The 18221-nt window shown below is 40.0% G+C and overlaps 1 protein-coding gene and 1 long non-coding RNA gene across 2 annotated transcripts in view; one reads left to right on the top strand and one right to left on the bottom strand.

Annotated features, from left to right (window-relative positions):
• Positions 1 to 3047: 3047 nt before the first annotated feature.
• LOC307189567 (annexin A10-like) overlaps positions 3048 to 18221 on the bottom strand; it is a gene marked incomplete at both ends in the record, with an annotated part of 44645 nt that continues 29471 nt past the window's right edge. The window contains 8 exons of the mRNA XM_079927750.1: positions 3048 to 3116; positions 5090 to 5212; positions 7719 to 7777; positions 8292 to 8387; positions 9270 to 9363; positions 9451 to 9504; positions 16313 to 16392; positions 17625 to 17715. Coding sequence (XP_079783876.1) covers positions 3048 to 3116; positions 5090 to 5212; positions 7719 to 7777; positions 8292 to 8387; positions 9270 to 9363; positions 9451 to 9504; positions 16313 to 16392; positions 17625 to 17715 — 666 coding nt within the window. The remainder of the gene's footprint in view (positions 3117 to 5089; positions 5213 to 7718; positions 7778 to 8291; positions 8388 to 9269; positions 9364 to 9450; positions 9505 to 16312; positions 16393 to 17624; positions 17716 to 18221) is intronic.
• On the top strand, positions 10284 to 15810 carry LOC307188667. The gene is made up of 3 exons (XR_013829039.1): positions 10284 to 10411; positions 13502 to 13604; positions 15575 to 15810. It is a non-coding gene; the product is annotated as an uncharacterized lncRNA (long non-coding RNA).

The following is an 18221-nucleotide window of genomic DNA, read 5'->3' as shown; positions in this document are numbered from 1 at the left end:
TGCCTCGCTATCTCCCACCCTGACTGAGCTCTGAGCTCGGCCAAACAAAGACAAGCCCCTCACCTCAGTCCTTCCTGCAGCTCCCAGACAGGTTAGAACAGACAGATGAACAAGGCTGGCTCTGTTCCCTGGGGAATCGGGGACTGGGAAACAAGGCTGATGCTAAGCTGGAAGGAGGGTGGGGAAAGGGTGAATAAAAATGTCTCAGCGCTTTCCTACTTTTCTAACCTGTTCTTGACTCTGAGTTAAACCTTGACTTATTTTCCACCCTTCTGGCAGCTTTTGCTTGAGTTTTTGATGTTTCTGTGCAGGGATGGGCCCTCCTTCTGCCTGCTCTGCCGTCTTTGGTGACGTCACTCACATTTGGCACTGTTTTAACATGTAAAATAACAACTTTGGTCATAATAATGGGCTACTGTATAAGAGCACTAAAAGTCATGCTTTTTTAGCCAACGATTAGCCTCTTTACTAGTTTGGTCGCTTTAGGGCTACACGGAACAGAGTAAGGCTCTGGATGGAAAGCACAGGGGTATGTCCTGAGGTATCTGCACGTCTGGCTTTATTTTGTCTCTGGAAGGGCCAGCAATTCAGTGGTAATTTATCTTTTCCTTGGCGGTAGATTGAGAACCCATCAAAACAAAATGTATTCCTGTAATGTTACTCTCTTTTTTTCTGTAGGTTAAACATGGGCAGTGCGTTTAAGTTAATCACAGATTTTGTGCCTGTCACTCAGACCATCAGGTAGAGTAAACGCCCCTGCATGTGAAGTTCCTGTAAGCAACTGAACATCTTTAAGTAGGAAAAACCATGATAATAATTGAAACACTTCATCTCGTACAGGATCTCACTAAGTGAATTATGCGATGACAAAGATGACAACGTTGTGTTGGCATTTAAACAACTAAGTGAAGCATTCGACAGAAAACTTGGGGGAAAAGAACGAACCTGACCGTGTCCAATTTTCCTGAGTCCTGTGTGCCTAGGAGACAGAGAAAGCCAGAATGCCACCCTTTGTGTTTCAGCACATGGGTCACTGCCCCTTCCTGCATGACTAAGAGGAGGCTTGCCAACAACCCCTTGTTCCCTGTGACCATCCTCAACACACCCTCCAAATTCTCACGCTTTGTCTCATAAAGGATTAGCTGAACTGCTTTCTCCTGCTGACCAACTGGACACAATACCTGCTAACTTGACGAAATATTAGTCAGGCTTCTCCCATCTGCCCCACAAGTCCCTGAACTTTAATCCACCCTTAGGCTCCTCCTGAAAGCTGCCCGGAGGGGTCCCCAGATCACCTGTCCCTGCCCCAAGCCCAGGTCACTGTAAGGTCAACTGTGCAATCACACCACACACACCCCCATTCCCCCTCACCTGATCATTTCCAGCCTTGTTTACTAACCCCTATAAATTGAAGATCTTTTTCTGCTGACCTTTGAGACCCCCGCACATCCCACGGTCAGAGTGTTTTCCCTTTGCAGTAGGCTTTTCCACTTACTGCAATGGTCTTTTCCAATAAATCTCTTCTTACCTAAGTCCAGATTTGTTTTTGATTCGATTTTCTCGCTGCGCTAAAGACGTACAAGATATTACTTAACTAAAGTATAGATTTCACAATTTATTGAACAGCGTATATAAAGATATCTTAGGGTGGAAAGTTTTTTGTTAGATATCTAAGTTCTCATCAGGAATTCTAACATTTTTCTTCTAAGAGTTTTAGCTTGTGTAATAGCTATGCTAAATGTCTCAAGCAATTACTACTTTGGCTTGAAATGCTAATGATTCTTTTTAAAGGCAGAAATAAAACCCAAGTTAAAATTATACAACATCATACACTGTAGCAGTGAGCTGAACTCTTGAAAGTCGTTTCAGATGTCTAATTATTACATGTTTCTAAATGTCCTGCATTCTTCCCTCAGGCAGACCCCAGGTTCTGAGCACATTTTCCATGTCCCTGAGACCAGTGGGGACACATCTACAGAGACTAGGCTGTGAGCCATTGAGAGCTCTCCACGTGGAATAAAGCACATCGGCCAGCGTCACCAGTACGTCTAGATTTATTGCCTGCGTGTCCACATTAGCCTTGCTCGCCTTCCTTAACCGCTGCTTTCTGTGACCTCATTTGTGTGTCCCCCCTGCGTATCCTGGGAGCTTATCCCTTGGGCTCACCCATCTCTGTCCCTGCTTTTGCTCTTGGCTAGACTGTGGCGTCAAACTGGATTCTCCTCCAAATCTGACTCAGTGAGTACTTTTTCTTTGCTGCTCCTAATTTAGCACATCTTCAGACACAGAAGGGAACAGCCTTGACTAATGGCACAAATCGTAGAGTTACTTCCCAGGTAGGCTTTGATGCTGATGTTAAGGAGTGAAGACAGAGAAGCAGCAAGGACTCTGCTGACGTTGCCTGGGCAAGTGGCTGGCTAGGCACTAACGCCAAGAACAGCAATAGCTAGAGATGTTGCCTTTACCTGAGTGGCTGTCAAATACACAGCACTCACGCACACGCGTGTGCACACACATGCCTATTTTTCCATCTAAGTCTCTTACACAGCTAAGCTTGACAAGTATATATCTGGCGGTATTCTGCTGTTTTATACCTTTATTTTCGTTTAAAGGGGACTGAGATGTTCACTTTGGCTTTACTGCGTTTGTCCAGAGTCTCGAGTGGGGAAGGGGATGGCCATGCACCCCGTTTCCCTCATCTCTCACAGCATGCTGGGACAGCTGTAAGCAGACCCACTCCTTGTAGGGAATTGACGGCTCACATTAAATAACATATGTCAATGCAATAATGTCTTTTATTATTCTGTTACACGCAATCTAACGAATTCCTGATTTAGATACGTGCAAATCCAATCTCATACACTTTTGTCAATAGGTTTTTCTTGAATAACCTATTGATAATCATTATTCTTGGAATAATTTTAAAGAGAGAAAAGAAAATATGATTCTATAGTTTTGTAATAATGCTACTAACAATGCATATTAATCACAGAATCTGTATTTTGACGTGTCTCTGAAGATGAGTGCATCCTCCAAATCCTTTTTATTTAGTAATCGTCAGCATCACCGGCACAGATGGCAAGCAGAGCCTTCTCGTAATGCCCTGAAGCGAAATGCTGAAAGGAAGAAAATGTAATGTATTTGAAATACAATGTCATAGTATTTCTAAAAAGAAGCATAATTCCTCTGAACTATAGAATGAAAGACCATGGGCCGTTAGCATCACAAGAATTATTTATTTTTTTCATCTAAGTATTTAATATGCCCTGAGAACTATTCCCTGGAAGTTACTGAAAAGTAATACCATGGTTATAGTCAATAGAAAGAAGTTTATATAAAGTTGATGGAACCCTAATGTGTTTTTATAAGAAGAATAACTTCCAGTAGAATCAAATCTTCTCCTCAACTTGAAAGAGGTGTCCTCATTTATTGTTGTAAATCAGTGTGGAGTCTGGAAGGCAGATTGGGCAGTATGCCTCAGAGGGCTTAAAAATGTTTATACTCATTAATGCAGAAATTCTACTTCAAGAAATCTGTCCTAAGGAAATAATGATCAATTATTGATGAGCCCAAGATTTATGCTCCAAAATATACACCATAATATTATGTATAATAGTGAAAAAGTAAAAAGCAATAAATAAAAATGTGGGGCAGTTTATGTACTTTAGAACTTTTACAGTGGGATCCATGATTTAATAAAAATATTACTTTAAGTAGTAAAACAGTTTTTAAAAGAAAACATGTACAAAAAATTTTGTTATTGGTTATCTGTGGTGGAGAATTAGGGCCATTTTAATCCTTTTATCATGCTTCCGTAGTTTCTAAGTTTTCAAAAAAAAGATAGTAGTAAATAAAAGGAATTATAAAACTTATCTTTGTTAAAAGTCAACTCTCACATCCATGTTCTCTTACACAAAGTTGTGTAATTATAATTCACTGCCTTAAATGCACATAGTAAAGTTGCATTAATCATATGTGAATATTAGTAGATTTTGAGGTGGCTGTCGTTAATTGCTGTATAGGTATTAGAACTAGTTTATTCATTTAGAAAATGAGTTATGACACGCATTTCTCAATGAGAAATGTTTAGCGCCACTAAAAGTTTAAGGTTTTGAAGGTGGCTGTAAGGAGAGTTTTATCAAAGACGAAGGAGGAAGGTGTCTCTTAAATGCTCCCTTAACCCTTCCTCTTGGAAACCACTTCAGCTCCCTGAGGGCCTACAAGGTCTTCTGGGTTGTGTGATCTCTTCCTCCTTGGGTTGTCAAGTTTCTTCCGTATCTTTCAATAAACTAAAAAGCTATTTTATGCAATTGAAAATTTCAATGGAAACAACGTGGACAAGGTAACAGGACTTAGCTATGTGCAAAATATACATTAAGATACATTCTAGGGCCCTGTGCTTGGGTTAATGCTCTGAGGGTGCCGTCTTGAAGTTCTTTATACTTTTTTGAACGAGGGGTCAAACGTTTTCATTTTCCATGGGGTGCCCCAAGTTACGTAGATGGTCCTACGTACTCTGATAATTCTTTGCTAGGTTTGATCAAAATCCAGGCTCAAGCTTAGGTGTATCAGAATGAAGAAACCACCAGCCTGTTGACTTCTGAGTCATCGCTTCTAGGCATGAGCTTCAAGGGCTCATGGGATGGCAGTGTGCAGAATTTTGCACCCGTGTGATGGGATCTGACTGGCTGCCCCCTCCTATGACAACACAGGAGAGCTGATCTCAGAAAGCTCTTCACCATTAATGGGCTCTTCTGGCGAAATGCTTTCTTGCTGGCGCTAATCATGCTTGGCCAGTTAGCTTGTAGAGCCTCATCACATGATCGTGGGATGATCATCGTGGGTTGCATGACCAACCAATGACTTTTGCTTAAAACACATCAAAGAGGAATAAGTTTTGTCACCGAGGTGAAGGGATTTTTCTCACCTGTTGGTGCACTAAGGCTGCCTGACCTACTCATGTAGATGATCCCAGCCAGAATAGTTAACTTTTTAGATTCCACCGTGAGGTTACTTAAATTACAGCTCTTGTTTCAGTTTCGAAAAGGATCAAATATGGCTGCAAACAAGTCACGAGGAGGAGACTTACTTTGATGTCGTGGAAGAGGGACTTCCCGTATCTCTCTTTGTATCGTTTCCTTATGGTCATCAGGTCTATTTCACTTCTGGCAATGAGAATCCTGATCACGGTTTTATTATGGAAACCAAAGTCCTAAAAGACACAGCCAAGGGGAGAAAAACAATAAGGAAACAGCACCTTAAAGTCAGTCTCTCTAAAATCGATTCATCCTCTTTTCTGTGGCCGCAGGCTCCTGGTCCTGTATCCCTCAAGCCCTGGCATCCCCACCCATGGGCATCGACTCAGACTCCGCCTCCCCTCTGTGACCCACCCCCCCCAGCCCCCCACACTGTACACCCACAGTCAAGTGGTCCATCTACTCTGCTTCTTAAATGCCCTCTAATCTCTATTTCCAGGGTCACAGCCTTGATACTGGCCCTCATCACTTCACCTGATTCTGCAATAATCCTCCCTTTTATTTAAAAAAACGTTTTTTATTGGAGTGTATTTGATTTACAATGTTGTGTTAGCTTCTGCTGTACAGCGAAGTGATTCAGTTATACATGTACATATATATATATATATATCTCCGCTCTTTTTTAGATTCTTTTCCCATATAGCCCATTACAGAGCGTTGAGTAGAGTCCCCTGAGCTATATAGTAGGGCCTTATTAGTTATCCATTTTATACATAGTAGTGTGTATATGTCAGTCCCAATCTCCTAATTTATCCCTCTCCCCTTTCCCCCTGGCGACCATAAGTTTGTTTTCTACATCTGAGACTCTATAATTCTCCCTTTTAAACCTGGTCAGCCTCCCCTCTGTCGCCTGAACACTGCATCTTAAGATGCAAATCTGATCACGTGATCCTTCTAGGTAAAAATTCTTCCTGGGTTGGAAGGTGGGTCCCAACTCTGTTAGATGAACGTCAGCGTTTCTAAGACGGCAATTATATTTTTATTTTATCGTCTGCTTATTGTGGAAAACTGTAAAAGTAAGAATTCCAGGTACTCAAAATATTTGCTGATTTAACCTCCAATACTGAACAATACACAGCCATCCCTTTCTGTGTACTAGGTCCGGAACGAATACCGCTTCACAAAGCAATTTCAACTTGTCTGTTCAAATGGAGTACTGGTGACATCCAGTGGCCAGGAACGAGCAGCTAATTTTTGATGTCTGAATGTTTGGGGTATAGACCTACTAACAAACTTTTCCATAATTTGAAGTGATAAAAATGAATGATCCAACCAACTTCCCATAATTAAGTTGTGTATCATTCTCTTAGAATACACAGGAGAAAAACAGAGATTTTCTTTGGTGAGAGCTGGTGAAAACAGCTTTTGAACAATACTTGACATTGGCAGGAGACCCTTGTATATGAGCACTCTGATTACTGGAATATACACTCCTCTGCTGTACCTGCAAACTGTTCGTGAGTACACATACCTTCCTTTTTGCATTGACACACACAGCAAGGGTAGAATTTTTATTTATTATTAGGATAATTGGCCCTCACTTTGGGCATAATTGGAATCGGAGTAATGTGATTATTTTCCCAAGGTCATTCACAAGTGAAGCTTTACTCTTTTTGTTGGAGAAGGAGATGGTTGATGTCATCCAACATCCTTGCCCAATACAGTTTTAAATACATAGTTAATCAAATCCACCTTTATTCTTGGAAATAGAATCAAAAAGAAGCAGAGGACTGTGAGCTCTGATCTTGATCCTGTGTTCTGAGGACACATGGGTTCTTGTACCTAATAAAAAATACTTGCACATCAATAAAAATAAATAAATAAAATATTCTTGATGATTCACATATTATCCAAGCTTGCTGGCTACCTCTAAGAAGCTGGTGTATGACAATTACTTTGAGGATAAAACACTCCCGTGAAATTATTGTACCACTGAATTGTTTTTAATGATTTTCTTTGAGTTTTCAGGGCTATGACATGTATAGTGATTTGTATGAGACCTTTTCATTTTCTCAATATTTTCGTGCACATTGTGGATGAAATATGCATTGTCTCATGCACATAAGTGTTTGTTTCTTTGAAAATGAATGCACCAAAGATGTGCAGTTGACTATCACCCGAAACTAAAAAACATTCTCACTTAATTACAAAAATAGCGTTAGAGTTTATTGTTGTCTAGATGTCTCATTTTAAGTGTTTTTTAAAATAATACTTTATGTTTAAAAATAACCACTCACCTTTTGTGTTTTTAACGCTCAGGAATGCAGCCATGTCTTTCTGAGAGTTTGTAATGCTTTGACATTTTCTGATTGATGCCGTATGTTGTGTAATTGCCTGAGTATGAGGGGGTGGTCTTCATATGCGGTAAAAGTATTTGGACCTACCAGTTTCTCCAGATGCTAAGAAACGCGAAAGCACATCTCCCTGGGGGGAGAGGCCCCAAGGAATACTTCTTAGGTACCTCTGTTTGATACAGAAAGCAGAGCATTCTCTTTATTTGATGGGTCTCATTTTGGTGTATAATATGTTTCTTCACTGGAGCATATTTTCTCTGAAATTAATATATTTGCATACAAATTCAAATATGGGAATCAATATTTAAATAATTGAAGTAAAACTAGTCCTTTGAGAAAGTAGACATGATTTCTGGAGAAATTTTAAAAATTCGTGGCTCATACTTACATGGATTGCACTGTATAATCTGTAAGCAAAATAGCCGGGTTTGTCTCGAACACAGAGAACTAGGAAAAATCAGAGAGAAAAGAAGAAAGTTTGGGAGTGACAGTACATGTTTTCTTCACAATTTGGGAAACAATGAGAATGCTTTTTTTTTTTTTCCAGTTACAGTCCTGGAAGACTGATACTTTGTGAGTTCTCTGTGGGATCCCTCATTGTACATGGTATTAAAATGTCAACATTTAGAATAGCGGTAAAACCATAACCTTCTTTACAAGGGAAAGGAAGTTAGTATGTACAAGATGAATTTAAAGGTGTGAGATCCCCATTACCTGAGAATTCAAGGTTTCCTAGTGTGAAAGTTGCCAGCTGTTAGGAAGGGTACGGGTTCATGAAAGTTACTAACTTGCCAGTTTAGTGCACTGTATCAGTAGCCGATGCATGTTTCCTCTACAGAGTTAACATTCTGTCTAAATAATTAAATTCAGGGGAAAGTGACTCAATCAAGAGCTTGCTCATGCATCTTTAATTCAGTCAGAGCTAATCAGCCTTCATTGTGCCAAACACATTATTACTCACCAATTGCAACTAGCAGCTCTTGAAAGGATCCATCGTAACATTCATTAATGGCATCTACTATGTCTTGCCCAGAAATAGTTTGAAATTCCTGGAAAACTTCAACAAATCGATATAATTCAAAGGAGATTTTATGAATATTATAAATTAAAAATGCAAACGTGGATTTGATTGCTTATACACAGTTCAGGTAAATAAAGTATGGGGTGGGTGTTGGGTTGCAGTAGGCCATCTTTTAAAATTTTTTAATCGACTTTTGTGTGTTATATATAGTAGAAAAAAAACAAAAAAGTATTTTAAAAAATAAGGGAGACAGGAAGGTACAGCAGTTTGGGGAAAGTTGAACAAAGTAGGACCAGTAAGGCAGCTTCACATAAATCACGACTTCAGTAATAATGGCCTTGGTTCATTACGGACTGTGTTCACCATATTCTTTTTTTTTTTTTTTTTTTTTTTTTTTTGCAGTGTGCGGGCCTCTCACTGCTGTGGCCTCTCCCGTTGTGGAGCACAGGCTCCGGACGCGCAGGCTCAGCGGCCATGGCTCACGGGCCCAGCCGCTCCGCGGCATGTGGGATCTTCCCGGACCGGGGCATGAACCCGTGTCCCCTGCATCGGCAGGCGGACTCTCAACCACTGCGCCACCAGGGAAGCCCTCACCATATTCTTTTTAAGACAACATATGATGCACCTAACAGGAGATAGGTAATATAGGTAAGTTCTCCATCAGAAATAGAGGTGATTTTAAAAAGTTTAGTATTGAAAGGTTATGTGATTCAATTATTGGCAAAATAAAATTCTAGGGGAACTTCATCCTTAGCAATGTTATTAGATGAGGCACGTCTGTATAAACATAACCTGAAAGAGGTACCTTTGAGATAACTGGCTTTCCTCTCTTTATATGTAACACCCCCCTTTCCCAATTACCTACTTGCTTTTTATTCTCTAATCAGGGGATAGCTGTAAAGAACAGAGGGCAGTTACCCAGCCATAGCTGCTGGTAGCTCTTGTTACACAGGATCATTTGCAAAAGCGTTTTGTGCTCCCCTGTCCTCTTCTGGCAGCTCTCCCACAGCACCTGAAACATCACAGGTCGCCAGGTAGCACCGCGGCCCCAGGCTGGTGTGCCCAAGGTCCCGCGGTTGCCCCAGGGCTGGCCCGTTACCATGGCGTCCTGGGCAGCCGTGGCAGGGTCCGTGTACCCTTCTTCCCTGGTTCCCTGTGAAGTAAGCACAGGTTTCCCTCTGTAAGTCCTCTGAATTGACAACTTAGTAGGGTTACCGGGACGCAAATCTTTGAGCCACCAAATACACTGGAGACTCCTAAGAAAGTTCTATCATTAGTCGGAGTTAGTCTACATTTCTTGGGTACTTTATGCAATGCAGGTCTTTTTAAAAATGTGGGCACTTTTCATTTTTTCTTTGTAGCCGAGGTAATCTTTCAAAGGAGTTGACAAGTTTTTCGCTTTTCCAATTCCCTGAGCGGTATCTCTGCCGCCCACCCCTTCAAACAGCACCCACCGCCTGGCCGGCTGGTAGAGACGGGATTTTAACATCGTCAGAAGGAAAAGGCAGAGAGAAAGCGTGAGTTAATGCTCGGTCTCTGACTTGTAACATTTCATATTGGCAACAGTAAAATAACCATGAAATCCAGAATGTGTGCAGTGAGAGTATTTTGTAAATTTGTTTCACTCCAGCCTCTTTATCATATGAAGAAAGCACAGACACGGCCAAGCTGCCCTAAGAGAAGTCCTTTCAAACAGGAGGGAAGGAGAGCTCACTAATGCAGGACCCTCTGGTCCCTGAGAGTTATGAGGACCAGAGGGCAGAAAGAGGTAGAGACGTGTGATGAGACAGTTTATTTAACCTTTCCTTTCCTTTGGGTCCAGATCTGGAGGAAATGCTTTTTTTTTCTTTTTTGACTTTGCTGGAAGAACACAGAGGTCACTGTCTTCTGCTCCTGTTGTCTTTTCGGACTCTGGAAATGAACTCGGTGACAGAGCAAGATAGGGCAGCCGAGGCCCTGAGGACACCTCCCTGCATTCATCTCAGTCCCGAAGCAGCATGAATGGGCCCCAAATCTCTCATCTGCTCCTGATGGAGGAACTTGGCAGCAGAGCCTGACAGGTGGAGTGGTTTATGGCCGCAGCAGGGCAGACCCTTCCAGCAGGCCAGGGCTGTGAGACAGACCGCGCTGGCTGGAGCCCTATGGGGAACACACCTGGGCACTAGTGGGAGTCTTAGGCTCCAGAGGGAGAGCAAGGGTGAGGCCAAACCATCATGAAGGTTACTTGGTTCTGATCAAACTGAGACAGAAAAAGCGATATAAGTTAACCAGCTTAACTGGTCAAGTCTCGTCTTCTCAGTGGGATTTGCCCTGACCAAGCTGTGCAACATCATAACCTACCCGCCATCCCCTCCCCTGCCCTGCCGTATCCTTCATCGCCTAACATGCTGTGAAATGCACCAATTTATTAGATTTCTCCTTAGCTGTCTGCATCCCCCCTATAGAATGAAAGCTTCTTAAGACTGGGGTCTTTATCTCTTTGGATAATTCCCAATTGTCCTTGGCACGTTGTAGGCTTTTGAGAAATATTCACTGAGTCAATACTAAACGAAGGAAGGGAAGTTAAAGAAATACCTTTTAGATGGCAGAATTTAAACACCAGTTAGTAGAAACAGGAAGATTTTCTGGATCATTGAAGTGTTTTTTGTGATTGCCAATCAAACGATGTAGCTAACTAAACACCTACGCATGCAAAGTTTGTGAGAAATATTTAAGAAATTTCTGCAGTTCTGAAATTTTTGTGAGAGATCTGATTTTTGGACATTTAACTTGAAATGGTGCCCATCTGTCTACTTCTTTGTGCAGTTAATTGCCAAAAGCACTTTAAGCAGACTGGTAGATTAAAAAAATGTGTATCAGTTTAATGTGTGATTTAGCTTTTCCCAGCAAGTGGATTTTGTCGTATTAAAAAGCCTAAGACAGTAGACTGGCAGGTGATGTAAATGCCAGAGAAATGGCCTACATGAGAATTGGGGTTAAGGGCAAAATCAAAATGTGAAAGGAAGCAATGAAAGGAATTGAAATCTGGCTGGAAGTATTTGGAGCAAAGTGGCTACAGATGATCCCCAGAGGCCTCAGGGCATGAGTCTGAGGAAGCATTGCCGGAGACTCCCGGCAGCCAAGATGAGGACAGTTCCCATTCTTTCTGTCTGTGGAAACATTTATCATCTGCAGGGTGATTTGCACATATGGATTAATTGATCTCTAAGTGACTAACTTTTCATTATTTGACAGATAATTAGATCTCCTGTAAATCTGGTTTAATAAAAGCACAGGAAGTGCTGTGAGTCAGTTCAGTGATTGGAATTAGTTTTCAAGAAGAACGTGTTCTGGTTGACTGGTTTTCTTATTAGAAATAGCCCTGTTGGAAAATTCTTTATAGATTAAAAGCTCTTTTTTTTCCCAGAAAATATGACAGTAATTTAAACACTTCACGTTTCATGAATACCTTAAAACTTCCAATTCCCTCAATCTCTATTAATTCACAAAAAAGAGGTGTATCTGAATGTTCATGATGTCAAAAAGATGAAAGCCATGGGCGGTGTTTCCCCTGATTCTGGAAGTGAAGCTGCAGAGGGAGGGAGGAGGAAGTGATTTTAATTGCTGAAGAATTTTAGAATATGGGTACTGGGAGGGAATGAAGCAGAATGGGTTCACTTCCTTTAATTTACAGGGTAAATATCTGGAATCTCAAGAAAGCAAAATGATAAACCCAAGGACACACAGCTGACTTAGAGCCAAGAGCAAAAGATACATAGATATATACCTGGTTGTTTTACACAGAGTATCTATCTATCTGTCTGTTATCTATCCGTCATCGATCTACCTGTCTACCTATCTGTCTATCTATCTATGTATCTATCATCTCTCTATGTATATACGTATGTATGTATCTATCATCTACCATCTATCAAACATCTATCTAGAGAGAGAGATAGGGGCAGAGAGAATAAGGATCCCAACTAGAGGGTAGAAGGAGCTTGGTCATGTGACATTGCCAGTTATTTGGCTGGAACTCATCACCTCTTTTTGTAAGATGTCTAGACAGAGTCTCTGAAATGGTGTACACTAGAGACAGTGGTCAGAAGTGATGGACTTCTTCAATTCTCTAGTTAATGTTACATCATTTTCACTCTTGGAAATTTACTGATCCAAAGCCTAAACCAGGAGGTCCAAAATGAAGAGCCATTAATGTAGAAGTCCGACTTCAAAATATTTAAACATCTATGAGAAATTATACATTTTACTAAGCATTACATGGGACTCCTGATCTTGAAATATAAGTTTTTCACTTCCATTTTCAATTTTGAGTTGAGTGCTTTCTTTGAAATATGTATTATCTTATACTCGTAAATTGTGTTTTACATTTTAAGGGGAATATACTATGAAACCTTACAAATACATAATATTTAAGTAAACCTCATTAATTCCCCTTGGCTTCTTATAAAATCTAGGTCTTGCTTCACCATCAATTTTTATATTCTATGTTGAAAGGACGATTTTACTGCTCTGAAGAGCTATTTCAAGGTTAAACACACACACACACACTTAAGTTCCAACTCTAGAAATTGAACTTAAGAATTAATACTTTATCCTGTAAAGTCATAATCCAAATTAGGTGAAACCCAGTGATAAAATAAATTGTGTATTATTTTAAAATATGTGTGTCTATACAAATAATATTATATATACAAATACACATCGTCACATTTATACTCTATCAAAAATAAAGCATTATTGTTTAATTTCAGGAAAAAGGACCTGCAATTGTGCATAAGATAGATAGCTCTATTACATCAAGGGAAAATATCGTTCACTGATTTTTTTCCCCTTGTGATTTATTTTCTCTCAAGTTTAGTTTTCAGAACTGTGTGTTTTTCCCTGAAATATAAGAGCTTTGCTTTATAAAAACACACTGCGATCCTGATTCTTGGCTGTCAGTTACTTTTAGGGGGTTTGTAGCATAACCTTTGACGAGGTGCAGAGATTCTGAGAGGTTATTTGAATACCTGATCATTGGAATTTTACCAGATGGAAATAGAACTGGAGTACAAATAGATGGGGTTGGAGGTGGGAGCAATCACATTTAACAGTGGAGGTGGAGGTATGGTGTCTTGGGGCTGTTTTCCTGTTAGTCTCTCACTCAGCAGACGTGAAACGTCAGGCCAGCCACGGAGCCCATCTGAGTTCCCAGGGACGGGGTGCAGCCATTCGGCTCCCCTGGGGAGCTGACTCTGAGATGGAGACCAGCAGGTACCATGTTATATTTTTTTGCCTTTTTTAAAAAACAATTATTGAAGTATAGTTGATTTACAATGTTGGGTTAGTTTCAGGTGTATAGCAAAGTGATTCAGTTATACATGTACACATATTGAAAAGATACCTGCACCCCTATGTTCATAGCAGCACTGTTTACAATAGCCAGGACATGGAAGCAACCTAAATGTCCATCAGCAGATGAATGGATAAAGATGTGGTCCATATATACAATGGAATACTCCTCAGCCATAAAAAAGAATGAAATAATGCCATTTGCAGCAACATGGATGGACCTAGAGATGATCCTACTGAGTGAAGGAAGTCAGACAGAGAAAGACAAATACCATATAGCGCTTATATGTAGAATCTAAAACATGATACAAATGATCTTATTTACAAAACAGATTCTTGTTATTATGGGATGTGCTGGGGATCAACCATGGATGGGAGAGAAAAGAAGCCAAATTTGGAAGGAGAGGCTGGACTGTGATATAGGCCTAGTGGAATGCGACATAGTCCTAATGAAATATATTTTTTGTCTTCCTAGAAAGCTTATATATTTCTTTAATAAATTGACATAAATTTCTTTTCAGATACTAAGAAAATAAAAACGTGTTTGCTATTAAGATGCAACTCATGGATTTATAATAGGGCTTTTGGTTTTATTAGGGGCAGTACTAATGCCAACACGAATTTCTGACTGGAAACTGTTGTTTTAATTTACATTACGGAGCATCAGTCCTAGAAAACCAAAAGATGAAGACCCTTCTAAATTGAGAGAATGTTTTAATTAATCTTACAACGTTGAAAAGTTAGAAAATATTCAACTGACGTTGCCAAGTGAGATTATTTTTAATATTAATAATGATTATTAAAACCTTTTTTCCTATAATGACTCAACTTCTGTCACAAATTTAAATAAGCTTATTTCTACAACACCTTACACAGAAGTCTCAAGTTGGACGATATCTATTCTCTATTGATGTTCTCATCCCAGAGATTAGGATCTTCAGAATAGGACTTGAGGAATTGATACAGGCAGTTTTATGAACTATGCGGCCGTGCCATGCACATGCAGATTAAACCACAGCAAACCAAATTAAACAAGAAAGCAAATTCTTGATTTTGTTTTTACAAATAGAATTTTTACTTTAATTGAAAGGTCAATAGATTTGCTCAGTACTATGCCATTTTTTTCGGTTGAACAATTTTGAAGAAATCCAACCAGCCCTAGTCACCAATCTCTCCTCTGTCTGGGGCAGCTAATACTTGCTTCCTCTGGAATCTTTCCTTTTGGATTTCTTTATTCCTAATTCAGAACTGACAATAACTTGGGCTCAAAAAAAAAGAGTAAAAAAAATTTTAAATCCTTGTTGCCTGGCAATGAATGGAATTGTTAGTTTGTGTTCTAATCTGGCTGATATATTTATTCATTCTTAAATTATAGAGACTGTTGTGAAGTACAGTATAAAGTTTTTAATCACAATAAACACACATTAAAGAAACCACACCTCCTGTGTTTTATTGGATGTGTTAATCCACCCCGAAGGAGGAAGATAGCAAAATTGCCCAATCAGAAAAGAAGGAAAATGAAGTAGTCACTTAAATTTGCACGCTGCCATTGATATTTTAAAGGAAAAAAATCATTATCAATAGTTATTTTCTCATTTTAACTATTTTCTGTATATAGAGTAGTTCTAGACAGGGTAGAAAGAATTCTTAATTTTTATCTTTCTTGTGTAAAGTAATACAATACTTTAACTTGAGAAATAAAGTTGTTCATTTTTGTAATAAAAACTTTGTAGAATTAAAAAAAAAGAACTCTCTCTAGGTAAAAGTTGGAACCTGCAATTTCAGAAAGAAAAATTAGCATATGGCTGTGGGTCTGTTTTCTGGAGTGGTTGGGAGATTTTCTGTATTTTTTTCCTGAACTGATGTTCCCTTGTTTTCTTTCATTCTATAAGTTCTATAACCTGCCCTGGAACATGGAGTTCCATCCACTGCTCTCCCTGCTAGAAGATGGCTAGTCAACAATCTGAGTGATAACACAGAGGAACCGAAATAGCTTGTCTTGCCTAAATCCAAGCCCCTGTTTCCTGCTGAATCCTCTCCCGTTTCCTGCATCACTTCATCGGGTACTGAGGGTGTGTCTGATTGATTTGGTCAACACAAGCTGAAGGAGAAGACGGAATTACAGAAATAAAGAGATGGTAAGAAGGGAAAACTAGTTTTTATTTTCAGTAATCCAGATTCTCCTCATTTAAAGTCATGCGTGAGGCTCCTGGATCCCTATGTGTATTGTACTCTCATCTGGTGATTCTAACTGTTCACCTGTTGGTGCGGTCCTGGGTCCCTGGGGCCTTAGGCGATGTTCTCATTCTAATTGTAACCGTAGTATTTTAAATCTGTTAACATCCTTGTAATATATAATTATTTATGCATTTATTGATAATTATAATCATTTTACTTATAGCAGATTGTTTTGAGAACAGAGATGGTGTCTTATTCATATTTGTTTGTTTCTATATCCAACCCAAGTTTCTATCATAGTGCCTTCAATTTAGCTGGCATTCAGTACTTGTTATTGTACAGAATTCACTGTTAAACTGGGGTAAACTGGAGTTTTCTGTCCTATTTTTTGAAAACGAAACATACCTATTTTTTTAATCGTGCAAAATGGTGTGAATTTTGGAGTTTCATACCTGGACCAAGTTCACCAGCGTATCTCTGAAGTGTCCCGAGGTCTCTGAGTAAATGTCCTCCTGCAGGTCCTGGTTGTATTCTGGGTACGAGAACGCCCATGTTGGAGGGTTGGTTTATGATAGAACCACGTATCGCTGTGCTTGCCTAGGTCAGCGCTACTTCCCCCGTATGAGTGGAAAGTGAGGAGACATCTAATCTGCTGACATTTCTTTGTCTTTTACCACATTCTACTCACATGAAGCCAATAAACAGTCCACCCAAGTAATTTGACAGCAATGGTAACATAGGCCCAGGTCGGTTTTCTTAAAAAAAAAAAAGTACTATGTCTATTCCAAAACTGAGAAACAACATTGAGAATCATTTTACATTCTGCAATCTTTTTTTTTTTGCGGTACGCGGGCCTCTCATTGCCTGGGCCCCTCCCGTTGCGGAGCACAGGCTCCGGATGCGCAGGCTCAGCGGCCATGGCTCACGGGCCCAGCCGCTCCGTGGCATGTGGGATCTTCCCGGACCGGGGCACGGACCCGTGTCCCCTGCATCGGCAGGCGGACTCTCAACCACTGAGCCACCAGGGAAGCCCGCATTCTACAATCTTTAAAATTCAGAATCCTGCCTTCTCTTTCCTTAGCGCACTGCCCAGCCCAGCTCTCCCCAAGTCTTTGTCCTGTCTTAATATTTTCAGTGAAGGGTTTTACTTCACTCCCCTTGGGAAAGTCTTGTTTTTGTTTGAATGCAATAGAGCTGATTGTCTGTAACATTTTCTTGACAGTTCAATGTCACATAATACACGATGCAATGGAACTTACGGCATTAAGCCTTTTTAAAAATGAAAAGAGTTAACCTTTCTACTTTTAAAATGTGTAAAAACCTGATTCTGAGGTGGATCGCAGTGGTTATGAGGTTTATGTAAATTGAAGTAGTTGCCCATATTTGTAGAATTTGCTGAGCGATCATCGCGCTTTGCTTTGTTCTGTCTTTATACCTGGTCCCTCCTAGGTAAGAGATACGATGCTCCCTGAGCCACTGTGCCAAGTACTTGCTGTCCTAATGTAAACACCCACCTCATAGAAACTAGTAATTATTTTCCTGGAAAGTCCGCTCAACTTGATTGTCTAGGGAATTGTTTCATTTTTAGTACCCTAATCATCGATTCTACCTAGTGAATTAATTAGTCTTGAGTGAGTGGTATTTCACACATGAGTGTCTTAGAAAATTCTTTAAAATACATAAACTGGAATATTTTACATGTTATTTGAAAAATATAAAGTTTATATGAGTGTAAAACATATGTACAAATGTGTATTTCCTTACGCAAATAGTAGGCTTCTCGCATCTGGAAAATTTCTCCGTTTGTTCTTGAAGCTAATATATCAATGAGGCAATTCTCATCAGTGCCTGCTCCCTAGAAGGACAGAGTGAGAGAAATATAAAGGCATCTGTGCTGGAAATAACAGTGCACTCTGTGCAGTAAAGGGATACAGCCTCCCTGGTGTTCTGAGAGGTGGCAGAGGGCAAGGAAATATGTTTGGGTTAAAGACAGGCCCAGTTCAGTCTGCCTCTGCTACTTACTAGCTCTTTGGTCCCAAGAAGATAATATTATCTGAAACTCTGTTTCTTCATAGAGTAAAACAGCATGGGCATTTCTAAATAATGTGGGAAAAGATGTTTAAACAATGCTCATGACACTGATTTTTTTCCTGCTAGAATATCAATTCTTGGGCAAGCTCGAATTTGATCCTGGGTCTCTAATTTTGCACAGATGTTTTAGAGACGTCTCCCTGCCTCTCCCAGGATGTGGACTTCTGCACCGTTTGCCTAAACATTTGGACTGGCTACTTTCTGTAGTCTCTTTCAGCCATAGGCATAAACTCTTCTCTGATGGTGATTTTAAAGACAACACATCTTTTT

The sequence above is a fragment of the Stenella coeruleoalba genome (assembly GCF_951394435.1).
Source record: "Stenella coeruleoalba genome assembly, chromosome: 7".
Lineage (NCBI taxonomy): Eukaryota > Metazoa > Chordata > Mammalia > Artiodactyla > Delphinidae > Stenella > Stenella coeruleoalba.
Note: the sequence above shows the minus strand (reverse complement) of the source record. Positions and strands in the feature narration are given on the sequence as shown.